Genomic DNA, 12,562 nt, shown 5'->3' with positions numbered 1-12,562 from the left:
ATGATAGATGAGCCACACCTTCATTCATCAGCTGATAAAGATCCGTCACACCTACACCAGTGACACTCTGATGAAGGCGGAAGTACACACCGAAACATGTCAGGTAAATAAAACAACCTAAATCATTTGTCTGTGATAAAAGAACGAGTCAACTAATCTACACGTGAAGACAAAATGAACTTAGTACAACTAAATAATGAGACGTTAATCTTTAACCATTAGTTCTTCATTCTGTGAAAGCAGATAGGGAAATGCTTCTTCAGAGCACAAATTTAAATTATTTTGGCAAGAAAAATTTGACCAATATTACACAATCAGCCATCCAGTTGAACCGCCTAATGCACAGGTGTCAAACTTAACGCCCGGGGGCCAGATACGGCCCGCCACATCATTTTATGTGTCCCGCAAAGACAAATTGTGCATCAAATTTGTGTCACTACTAGAATTGCAAATTGTCTTCACTTTTAATAATACCTTTTTTTTTTTTTAATATTTGACCAGTTTTTACTCGTCTGATTTGAAAACGAGTTATTTGTCAGTTTGTTTTGTAGCTTTTACTGTATATAATATGAGGTGCTCATACATTTATTTGGGTTGACAGTCATAATGGCCCTTCGAAAGAAGCTATGACTACAATGCGACCCGTGAAAAAAATGAATTTGACACCCCTGGCCTAATGGGATGAAATGGCCCAAATTCCCACGGGTGTATAAAAGTTTTAAGATTGTCTTCCCGAAAGAGTAGATAGACATGTTTCCCATGCAGGACATGTCTATATAGCGTTAAGCTAGTGTAAAGTGCTAGTACACGTTTCACTTCAATTTGATGACTGCTTGGCATGAACAACAAAAGTACTGAATAATGTGGGTGTGAATCAATTAAAAAACATGTTGTCAATACAGAAAAGCAGTGTAATTCTTCAACCTACTTGGTTAAGTCCTTACCATCTTTCTTCTTCACTTCCTTAACTTTGGCCAAGTCATCTTGGTAGGTCTGCGCACATTCAGAAGTGACTCCATAGAGTCCTGCTCCAGGGTTACGCAGCGCGGTGACGGTCTGAGCGGCATCGCCAGTGTCCACAGCCTCATTTATGGCATGAACAGACTGAGAGACTGTTGACATAAAAACCGCATTGAAAAAAAGCAAGCTTGCACAATGTCACAAACTTTCTAATCCCCCACTTGTATGCTGCGTGAACAAAAGTGTGCGCTTACACAACAAGGCGTCCTTTGTGTCCTGGTTAGCCTTGAGAATAGCATCCTGGATCTCATCCAGCCAAAGCACAGCAGAAGGATCTTGCGTTTCCTGGATGCACAATGAAAAACTTGCTGAGCGTGCATATGTACTAACTAGGAGTGGAACAATGAACAATTTGGATCAAAAAGGTTTTGATTGAAAAGATGCGAGTGTATCCAATCTTAGAAAATTAAATCATTGAGCTTTAAACACAGTATATCAAAACATATTATTTTAATGGATGAACGCCCATAGTACTAAATCAACCACTTTATTTTATTTTTTTTGTGTGTGTGGGGGGGGGGGGGGGGGGGACTCCACGGTGTCGCTGTATTCAAAACAAACATTTCAAAACATTAGGCCATAAATTCTCATTTACTCTGCACAATATTAGGCATGTCTCCAAAATCAACCAATGAATGTTGAAACAGATGCAAAAAATAGATATAACATTTGATGTGAAATTGTGGTGAGTCACACCAATAAGCTCCATAATACACTGTAGTAACCCTTTTGTGTATCCAGATGGCGCACTCCTTCTCTATACGAGGCACTATTGCCCTGTGTCTAACAGCCACCTCATGTGGTTCCAGCCCTGCCCTTCTTGTTGTGCTGCAGGGCAGAGGAGAAGAGAGGAGGTGTGCGCATTTGGAGAAGGGGCGGGTGAGTCAAACTGATACCTGATCTTAAGTCCAAAGGGGCAAGTAGAGCTACAAACATCTGTAGCAACGTGCAGCTGGTCTCCCAAACTATCTTGTCAGGTTTATTTAAACCCGATTAGTGTTACTGGCAGTAGGTGTTTTACATCGTATTTGCAGAAGGTGAATAATGACTGCAGGAGGCACCCAGTAAGGGTGTGGTGCCTGAGAAGTGAGGCAACCGGTGCAATACGTAACTGTGGCACAGCTTGTCACATATTAACATGTCATACAACTAAAGAGGAAGTGAAAGCCGGAAGGTCAGAAAAATAATAACTCATCTTCACACGTGTGCTTGCTTAGAAACTACGATCAGATTTTTGTTTTAATTTTAAATTACAAGTCTACATAAGCAGAATGTGTCAGTTTGCGATATGTCAATTTTCAGAAGGACTGCAGACAGTATAGAGCCGAGTCTGCAGAACTTCCTGCTGTTTTTCGAGGCTCATGACACCTTCTCTCTATCTCGCAGTTCTAATACTGCAAAGGTAATGATGAACCAGCAAGAACCACATGTTGTTTCATTGCCTCTGACCTAAAATCACTTTCAGCCTGACCACACCTCCACTGTAGCTTTGATTCTTAAGTCTAAACAGCAATGCTCCAGCAAGCCTCAGAAATCCAATATTGCACTTTTCTAACTAACTCTTGTTTAACACATATCACCTCACACTGCCTGACGAAAAACAAGACGCCTGTGCTCATGGGTGGAGCCAATCAACTGTAGCAGCAAACTTTCTGTCCCTTTATGGAAGAAAGGTTTTGGAGCTTGTGCTTGTTATTTCCTGTCAAAAGGCATGAAAATAGCGCTCCTTCAATCGCTTTGTTTTCTTTGTCATGAGTTCACATAATACTGTATGTATTTAAGGGTTTGTGTGAACGCTGCTGTTGATATTTGGGGATAAGTACACTGCATCCTCAGATTTAGCCCTGGTAAACAACTTAATATTTTAGGGGGGCTTGAGAACATTTAGTTATTTATCTTCTGAACTGCAAATTCTGCAAAACTGCAGAAATTGATTAATGGCATATGTCCCTAGAAATAGTCTTTGAGAAATACAGTGTCAAAATTGGAACTATGAAGCGTATTAAACAGCTCTGAGGGGGAAAAACAAATTTAGCATTACTTTGGTTAACAATTTATTTTCCGTGGCAGAGCACCAAACCAAATATGGTGTGCACATGCAAAACAAAGGACAATGAGTCAGTCAGTCTGGTTTCCTAGACTGGGATCAACAGTGTTTCGTCTTTGATAAAAGTTTGCGCAAATAAAACCAAGGAAAGGCATGTAAAGAAAACAAGTATTAAGGAAGCGACAGGAAGTGAGAGGCAGAGATGATCCCAGCATGACATCATCTGACCGCATGAATCATCATAGGCCTGAGTCAAACCAAGCCGTCTGTAAGTGTCATATGTCTGCAAGCCTTGTGATCAAACATTCACAGTAGTATGCATCTATTTTGTTGAATTATTTTCAAGCAGTGGATATTTACTGCGTGCATCATCTCTGGTTAGAGTAGACCTTTCACAGTTTTGAAAAAGTGCTACATTATGTGCAATCATTTTTTCAAAGTTTGTTTCAACACTGCCTTCATGGAAATATTGCTTAACCTCCTTGAGTAATATTTAGGTAGATCTTACATGCGCTTTCTCCCTGCGGGCCTCGAGAAGTTTGTCGTGGTAGTGCTGAGCTACAGACGGGTCTACGTCGGTGAGCTTGGCTGATGGGTTCTGCAACATGGCCAGGGTCTTCAAAGGATCCCCTTCATCCAAGGCCTCATTGATCAGTCCGATGGCTGCAATTCCTACAAAACACGTGTTTTAAGATACTGAGAGAGAAAAATGTTTTGTGCAAATGCTATAGCTTTTTTATTACATAAAAATGATATCTCTAGGTTGATTATTTCAAGTATTTGTGCCAATATGGGTACGTGTCTTACGTTCATGCTCCTCCTGTACGGACATGTTGACCTGATCAATACAAGCTTGTATGTCATTCCAGGTGAGATTATCACAGCCCTCCTCCCTGGCTGCTGCCTTAAGACGAATCAGCTCATCCATGTACCTAAGGCGCAATTAGTACAACACTATTAATATTACATTGTGTAAACCCATCTGACAATCTTATTGATGTCTGTGTGCCTGTACTCACCTCTGTGCATATTCAGGCTCCACATTACTAAGCCCTGTGATGGAGCTGGACAGTTGTCTCCAGAGCGTGGCCCGGTCTCCAACATCAATGGCCTCATTTATCAACACCACTGATGACAACATCTCAACTGCAACGAGCAGCTCTGGATGCGATAGAGAGTTCTGCAAAATAGATACCCAAAATTGTCCACGTTATTCATGTATCTTTCCCAAGATTAAGATCAAACCTTAAAAGAAAAATTGATTTATTTATTTTCTAAAGCTTGGAATATGTAAACTCACATAAAAAATAATCTAACATTTTTAACATTTCAAGCACCAAGTGGCGCACTGAAGCGTTTCAAAGCCTTCTCTGCTATTCTAAACACTCTCAAAAGCACAGACATGAGTGTACAAATTACAAGAAATTGTATTACTTTAATTCTGTGTTTTGTATTCATTTCATAGCTTGTATTGGCTGCACAATTTCCGGTCATTTGCGTTTTTTGTTTTTTTTTTGGTCAAGATATCAGTTTCTACTGTATGTGTTACCATATCAATGTAAACTTCCCAGGGCAGCCAGAATCAAGATTGCTGGCCAATACCAAATAAGCATAGTCAAAATGGTTCGTCTTTTATTTTTATTTTTTTTAAACCAATGCGACCCAATCAGATTTCATGTTCAATAAGTACACAGCCAGGTTGGTAATAAAACTTTCCCTATTGAAGAATATTTGTCAAGGAGGCGTAGGCGGGCTAAGTAAAGAAAGGCCTTCATCTGAAATGCACCACCCGCGACTGCAAGCACCAATAATATAATGGGAGTAGAATATAATCTTGATAAGGCACAGATGGGGAGTTATAAAGGGTTTTTACACTTCAACTGATTTTTCTCAGCATTGAACTTGGTTTGCAAGGTGGTGAACATTTTTTTTGTTTTTCTGGAGCCATCAATCCATTTTTTAGATGTTGCCCACATTGGGGCCACAGATTAGTTAAATATGAGTGACATACAAGGGAAATAAATATACACCACCGTAATAAAATACAGCTAAATATTACTCTTGTAAACCTGGAATTTATGTATGTATGCTGATTTGTGTACAGTAGCAGTGCCTGGAATTGAGTTTAAACGGGAAGTGAACACAAAATTTGCCATTGCAATAATATGTTCTGTACAGTCCAACTAGTCAAAACACAGCGTTTTGATTAATGTTTAATTTGTGGATTATGAATTAACTGCTCTTGCAGTTCTAAGACAATTAGCAGCAAGGATACAGATCAACATGTTCCCATTGGTCTCGTCTCCTCTACTGGCCAATAGTGTGCTGTAAAGTCATATGGGCAGACAAAGCTGCGATGCACCGAATATATCAGCAATATTTGTTTTCATAAAAACCCACAATGCACCGCGGCCGCAATAGGTGACGCGCGAAGTGGCGAGGGATTACTGTAATGGCTAACCCTAATTCAACTCAGGTGAGAGGCTACTAGTGATTACTGTCATGGTTTTGCTCTGTGTAATTGTGTGTGTTTTGTTGTGGGTACCTCTGGGCTTTGCTGTTGCAAGCTGGACAGCTCTCGCTGGTAAAGATTTGCAGCACTGGGATAGACTTCAGGAAGCTGAGCGTCAGGGTTCATCAGCTCCTCTACAGTATTCTCTGGTACACCTTCCCTAATGGCAAAGTTGATGCGCTCCACTGCCTTTAACACTACATCCAATTAACAAAAGCAAGGCATTACAAATTCTATTTGCGTAAAACAAGTCAATATTCTCTCAGTTCACATGTAAATAAAAGATCACTTGATAAAATGAGCACTTTCAGGGGTAATGCAAATAAATTCTGCTAAAAGACGGCCTTAAATAATTGAATGAGCTAATACGAAGAATCAGCACTCTAGGTTGCAACACCAAATCAATAACATTGCGTCCAAATAAACAGCCTTTTAGAGTAAATCTAATGGTGTTGTTTTAATCAAAGCTGCGGTGCAGGACCAATTGAAACGCAGACGATGCCGGTCATATAATGACGGGAAGGAACTATAGGATGGAAACTTTTACCAGAACATCTGATACAATGTGGAAGAATTCCAATAATATTGTCTAAGTATGCGTGCGTTTGCTCGTTCGTTTGTTTGTTTGATGGGTGCACATACTCTTTATGTAGCTCTCTGCTAAGTCATTTGCCGCGTCCACACCAGCCTGCAGCTCATCCTTAGTCAGCGCTTGGCCTGGAGATGCCTGATACTTTAATGTGGAAGATGTCTATGAGATTACATTAGCAAAAAAAGACAAAGAATTTCAATAGACACAACATGCATCCTACTAGTTCTTTGTTCTCTCTGTCAGCCAGGAGTTGTTTCAGGTACCAGGCTTTGTTGTGGGCCAGTAGGTTCTGAATGCCCATAGCCATTAATGCCTCATATAATTTATTCTCATCCCCACTCAGCAAAGCCTGTTCAGCAGCACTTAAGGCATTATTCACTATTGGGGGGGAAAGAAAAAAAAAAAAAAAAGACATTGACATTTGACTACAGAACTTGTTGTACAGAACTTTCACAACAAGGAACTTGTTGTTGAGTCCAGACTAATCACTCACCATTAACTTTGTTAACATTGCCCTGGATTTCAGCCTGGGTGAGAAGCTCATCGTAGATATCTCTCTCAGCATCAATATTCTCCATTTGCTGTATGACCAGAACAACATACATGTAATTAAACTCCAGTACTATATTTGTATAACATTAAATATGACTCGGGTTTGCTGTTATGACAAAACAATATACACAAACAGTTTATGGGCAAAAACAAAGTAAAAGTGGTAGTGCATTTATCATAATAATTGACTGGCATGTACTTCTTTGGTTCAATGTATGCCCTCCAGTATTGGTAAAATTAACCTTTTTTTCCCTGAAACATTATGCACCCTACATTAATTTCTGCAGTTAGAGACAAAAATGTTAAAGTGGTCATCATGGGTTGCACGCAGGACAATAAATGTTAAATTTCATGTTGTCAAGCTGCTTTGTGTGTTGCCTCAGGCTACTTCACATTCAACTATGTGTTTATCCTCAATCACTTTTTATTCTCTCTGGAAAAAAGAGCTTCAGGTCACCATTCATATCAAGCCAAGTGAAACATCTGCACATCATTAACCACACACATCTTACCCGTTTGCGTGAACTGGCCACCTTCTCGCCTTTGGCCTGGTATAATGTTTGATGATACTGGCGGGCAGAGTTGCGGTCCACGTTGACCAGCATGGCATTGGGGTTTTGCATGGCGGCCATTGTGCCCTCTGGAACGCCCTGGTCGATAGCCTCGTTGATGGCGATCACAGCAGCATGTACTGAGGGCAAAAAGGGACGCCTGATGAGAAAGTGGCTCGCATGAATCAGAAAAGGGCTTTTATCTAATTTGGTTTATTAAAGATCATAAATATAAACAACAAATATTATTGATCAGTACTCTCTGTTTCTGTATGGCCTCTAAAAAAAAAGCGCTGCGCAATTCTTTCTGCACTGTCATCGCATTCACATTGTTGTCTTTAATAGCTTCCCTGCGGGCACACAGTAAAACTAATGACCCTTAGGAATGCAATATTTTAAATATAGTACAGCAAATATCCTGCTTATGTATTTTGTTGTCATAGAAAGGCAGTCAATGAGTATTAAAAAAAACAATAGTATTAAATCAGATCAGGCTACAAATAAAGGTAGGAAACATCTTCTTTCAATATATAAGTAAACTGAGGCGATAATGGCATTTATGGGGTTAATGGGGAACCCCCCCTTGACATCTGAGCAACTCTCACATGCAGCTTCATCTACGGAGAGCTCATTGGCCAGGATTCCACCAATCTTGCTGAAGGCGGGCATCTGGATCCCATACTTTTCCAGCTCACTCTTCATGTTGTTGATCTCCTCCTCTGGGAAAGAGTAGACACAGCAGAAGTAAGAGACCATGACGGTAGGGAAAAGAGAGAGGCAAAAGCACATGGGCCCTGCTAGGGAGCTGGGAGACTAAGACAGATTGTCCCTGGCTTACGTGTGGTAAAGTGCATTCTGGCTCTGGCTTTGGGACGGAGCAAAGCAATAAGTCCACACACAGGAAAAAGTGCTCACAATTACTAATGACTTTAACATTTCCAGAAGCTCCTGCGCACCACAGTTGGTTGGAAAACATTCAACCCTAACCTTGTGCAGTGTGCAGATACATTCAGCGTATGCATGTTAACTTTGTTAATGTGGCTAAGTTCACAGAATCGCAGACAAAAGGAGGCTTGTTTGCAGGTTCACAGTCTTACCAGTGAAATCTACTTTCCCATAGAGATCCTGAATCTGCGGCGCAAGGCCCAGCTTAAACAGGTACAGGCTGTAAAACAAAGATGAAACATTAAAATAGTGTCTACAAGACTTAGTATCTTTTCATTTTTTGTATTACAAAAACATGGAGAACAGCAGCCATCTCCTCGCTATGGCAACATGGTTTAGTGATCTGATCTATATTACTCATGTGGTAGCAATAACGTAATTGTTCAAAGTTCCATGCATTGGTTGTACAAACTCTTTTACATACTTAATAATGAGACAATATTTATTACTGACCATGAAGACTGGTATACAATAATAACATGTTCAATCGCAATTTCAATTTTATTTATTTTTTTGCTTTTAAAATCATTTTCTTGTGTATCTGGAGTATCCAGGAGTGTAGAAATTTGTAATATATCCCTCCAGGTGCTGCAGAGATACTGTTATGATTGTTTTGGGGGGCTATTTTTTACTCAGTTCAGATTTCTCCGTTTTCTATGACGTTTTCTTATCTATTACATCACATCCGTTGAAGCGAGACAAACCAAACAAGGTAATGGATGTTGCCAAATGAAAATCTGAGTAATAAACATGGCAGATTCTCGATTTTTTTTTTTTTTTGGCCAATGCAAACTTTTTGGGGAGAGAAAAGAAACACTGATTACCGATTAATCAGCCGATTAATTTATAGTTTATTGCATATAGTTATTTAGGTGTGATTGTGAGTGTGAATGGGTGTTTGTCTGTGTGTTAATTTAAAAAGTATATATTGCAAAAAATAAAATTTTTCTTCTCCAATGCATTTAAATGGGTATCAAATGCTGTGTTAAAAAAAAAAAACTTTCCTTTTCAGTTCCCAGAATGCATTGTGTGGCGCAATGCATTTAAATAATTAAGTTGAGGACATTTGTGCTTGTCATGTGTGTTTTGTATTACCAGTATTGGAATGTGTATCATATTTAACTAATTTGTTCACTTTAGGCCCTATTCCGAATGCGTGTGCCCCACAGCCTAACTGATCAATCAGACATGAATTTGAAATAGCAACTGTAAGAAGATTCAGAAACTGAGTACCTTAGTGCATGTATGCAGTAAATGCAACGTGGCATGTTCTTTCTGTCATATATGTCTGTTGTCTCGGGGTAGAAGATCTGAAACAACAAGAACAATTCATGCTGTAGTGCAATTATAAAAGCATGTCACCATCATGCAGGCGGCGTCCTGCTTAGATTTGAATATGTTCAATTCCATATCAGAGTCATTTGATGAGCACGTTACAGAACAAGTGAAACTAAAAATGAGAATAATAGACCATTTGGTGTATTGCTCAAGTATACTTCAACAGAATAGGTACTGCTTACTGGTCACAAAGGAACAGTTACCAAAGCTTCAAACCATCTAAGTGTCAATAGCTACCGTAATTTCCGGACTATAAGCTGCACCGGACTATAAGCCGCACGAGCTAAAATTCAGGGATATTTTAGTTTTTTTCTTACATAAGCCGCACCGGACTATAAGCCGCACGTGCACATGAGTTTTTTACAAAGAAGGACAGTACACAGAAAGCCGTAAAAATCCATAAATACGCCTCGCCGCCATTTAAGCCTCAGGGTTCAAAGTAACCTTCTGAATAAAATGCATTAAAAGTTCACATTCATTACAACTTGTTTTTGGTGAGCAAAATGTCAGAAGAATTGAATTTAAATGCTGATTGATTGGGTTTTAATACAATGCAGATGGCGCCACTGCTTTGTGTAATCTCTAAGAGAAAGGGTTTAGAGCCCTTTGACGCAGGTCACCTAGCGTGCATTCCTACTAAAGCTCATAATAGTCACAAGCAACACAGCCAGAATAAGCAGCAGCCATAGTAGTGTTTCAAAATAGTATTTTTGTTGTTGTTTTTTTCTTCAAGATACCGCACAACAGTGGTCCACAGCCTTTTTACGAGTGCATAAAAGTGATCAAGTCATCACAAAAATCACGAAAAAAATCTTATATAAGCCGCACCTGACTATAAGCCGCAGGGTTCAAAATTTTGGAAAAAAGTCGCGGCTTATAGTCCGGAAATTACGGTATATATGATACCATGCATCCATTTTCGGAACCACTTTATCCTCATGATGGACATGGGTGTGCTGGAGCTGTGTTTGGGAAGTAGGCGGGGCACATCCTGATCTGGCCGCCAGCCGATCGCAGGGCACACAGACAAACAAACATCCATCCACACTCACACCTACAGACAATTTGGAGTGCTCAATCGGCCTACCATGCATGTTTTGGGAATAAGGGAGGAAATTCACGCAGGCATGAGAACAACAACTCCACACAGGAAGGTCAAAGCCCGGAATCAAACCTACGACATCTGCACTGTGAGACGGGCGTGCCAAGCAGTGCGCTTATATGTGATAGTAGTTTTCAAAATATTACTAAAAGCTTTAATTGTTCTTCAAAATATGACATCTGACCAAATCTCTGCTCATCGAAGTGTGAAGGACTAATGTATTTTTGGAGGCTGCATAATTGTACAAGCATAAACAGCTGAACTACTAAACTTCATGGGTACCTCCGCAATGGCACAACTCCTCTGGACCACATTATTCTGCTCAATACATGACATTAAAAAAGAAACATTCTGAGAGATTTTCACATATTTAAGGACAGTAGGCGGGGCTTATACTGGATGATGTGTTTGTCTTCTGTTCGGTTTTCTTTGTTACTAAGTAGTTCATGTTAGTAAAAAGGTGCTAGGCTATATTACTATTATTATTATTATTATTATTTAGTCATTAGAAATTTGTCCTGCTATTGCATGGCAATTAGTTCAGTCCAGGATGTACAGCTAAGCTGCTAATGGTGATACAGCAAAGAAATGTGTTTTTCATTCACTCAACTAAATATCTGTTGCATAATTTGAGGTGGAATTTGTATAGGTAACACAGAAATATATTGCCCTGCTCACCTTTGGAAGGCCTTTCTCAGACATGGCATTGAGCCACTGGATGACATTATCAGTGTGCCTGAAATGGAGCCCTGTGGCCTGTGAGACGGAGGGGAAAAAGAGTTGAGATTATAATGATAATCAGAAACGGCATTTTCAACAGTTTAGTTCAATCAATACGTTGTCAAATCAACACATGCAGGTGGGGACTGCCCAATAGAAGCAATTTGTGGAATAAATATGAAATTGACCAAATTTGGTCATAGGAGGTTTGTAGGCAAAAGGTCATAAAAACCTTCAAGAACAATTAGGGCAAGTTAAACAATACTTGCGTGTTCATTCATAGGAGTAAGAGCAAAAGTTCAGCATCATTACATGATTCATCGCTTCAATCGCTTTTCTGCATACAGCTTTCAGCATCTTGATGAATTATTTACGCTGCATTGTCATACTCTCTGGAAACGTTTCAATGTGATTAACAAACTATGATGTATCATACCCTTAATAACGGGAACAATATTTGGTAACCTATTCAGTGTGTATGTCATTTATTGAAACATTTTAGGTTACAAACAGACTTACTGAACCACTTAAGTTTGTAACTTGATGTTTCACTGTACAGAATATCATAGTGTGGTAATATGAGTCCTTCTGTTCAGTTCCTATATGCTTAAAATCAAATTCTTCAGACCAATGCAGCTGATAATGACACCAGTTAAATTAAAGTGTTGTGTCACTGTCTAAAAGAAATGAATGACTAGTTGAACCAACATTTCCTTTGGCTTTTGTGTTTTGAACTTCTGACTGGGCTTTTACCAAAGAGCATCAAACTGCCGCAGCTCATTCAGAACACTGCAGCTCATGCTACTGGCCTATAAATCATGGTTTGGAACACAATCAAGAAATGGTGTTGGAACGCAAGCCTCTTTGGTCAATTAGTCGAGCCCCTGACCTCACCGCAAACATGGTAGCATAATTTAGTTGTTCTGCAGCACACAACACACAAATGGAACAAGTTGCCAACAGAAGTGACATCAGCCCCTAGTGTGAATGCTTTTACGTCCAGGTTTAAAACTATGCTCTTTTCCCATACAAATGATTAAAGTCTTTCAAAGCATTTTTCATGTTCGCTTGCACTGTACGTCCTGTTAGTAATTTTAGGAAGCTACTTTTATTCCTTTACTTTGGTTTTCAATGTCTTGAACTCCTTTGTTTTGTAAATGTTTTTAAATGATGTACTTTTATT

The 12,562-nt window shown here is 39.5% G+C and overlaps 1 protein-coding gene and 1 long non-coding RNA gene across 2 annotated transcripts in view; one reads left to right on the top strand and one right to left on the bottom strand.

Annotated features, from left to right (window-relative positions):
* The window catches only part of iqgap1 (IQ motif containing GTPase activating protein 1), a 40,447-nt gene that overhangs the window by 12,052 nt on the left and 15,833 nt on the right, over positions 1 to 12,562 (bottom strand). Inside the window, exons 4-17 of the mRNA XM_049717772.2 lie at positions 11,338 to 11,415; positions 9,453 to 9,529; positions 8,372 to 8,439; positions 7,880 to 7,993; positions 7,236 to 7,414; positions 6,665 to 6,752; positions 6,392 to 6,549; positions 6,222 to 6,312; positions 5,613 to 5,776; positions 4,087 to 4,247; positions 3,875 to 3,999; positions 3,576 to 3,739; positions 1,215 to 1,305; positions 945 to 1,112 (exon numbers count right to left, since the gene is read on the bottom strand). Of these exons, the coding sequence (XP_049573729.1) occupies positions 945 to 1,112; positions 1,215 to 1,305; positions 3,576 to 3,739; positions 3,875 to 3,999; positions 4,087 to 4,247; positions 5,613 to 5,776; positions 6,222 to 6,312; positions 6,392 to 6,549; positions 6,665 to 6,752; positions 7,236 to 7,414; positions 7,880 to 7,993; positions 8,372 to 8,439; positions 9,453 to 9,529; positions 11,338 to 11,415 (1,726 nt within the window). The remainder of the gene's footprint in view (positions 1 to 944; positions 1,113 to 1,214; positions 1,306 to 3,575; positions 3,740 to 3,874; positions 4,000 to 4,086; positions 4,248 to 5,612; positions 5,777 to 6,221; positions 6,313 to 6,391; positions 6,550 to 6,664; positions 6,753 to 7,235; positions 7,415 to 7,879; positions 7,994 to 8,371; positions 8,440 to 9,452; positions 9,530 to 11,337; positions 11,416 to 12,562) is intronic.
* Positions 1,812 to 4,506, top strand: LOC125967109 (uncharacterized). The gene is made up of 2 exons (XR_007480662.1): positions 1,812 to 2,194; positions 2,323 to 4,506. It is a non-coding gene; the product is annotated as an uncharacterized lncRNA (long non-coding RNA).

The sequence above is a fragment of the Syngnathus scovelli genome, chromosome 4 (assembly GCF_024217435.2).
Source record: "Syngnathus scovelli strain Florida chromosome 4, RoL_Ssco_1.2, whole genome shotgun sequence".
In the NCBI taxonomy this organism is placed as follows: Eukaryota; Metazoa; Chordata; class Actinopteri; order Syngnathiformes; family Syngnathidae; genus Syngnathus; species Syngnathus scovelli.
The sequence above is the reverse complement of the archived record's forward strand: the minus strand, read 5'-3'. Positions and strand labels throughout refer to the sequence as shown.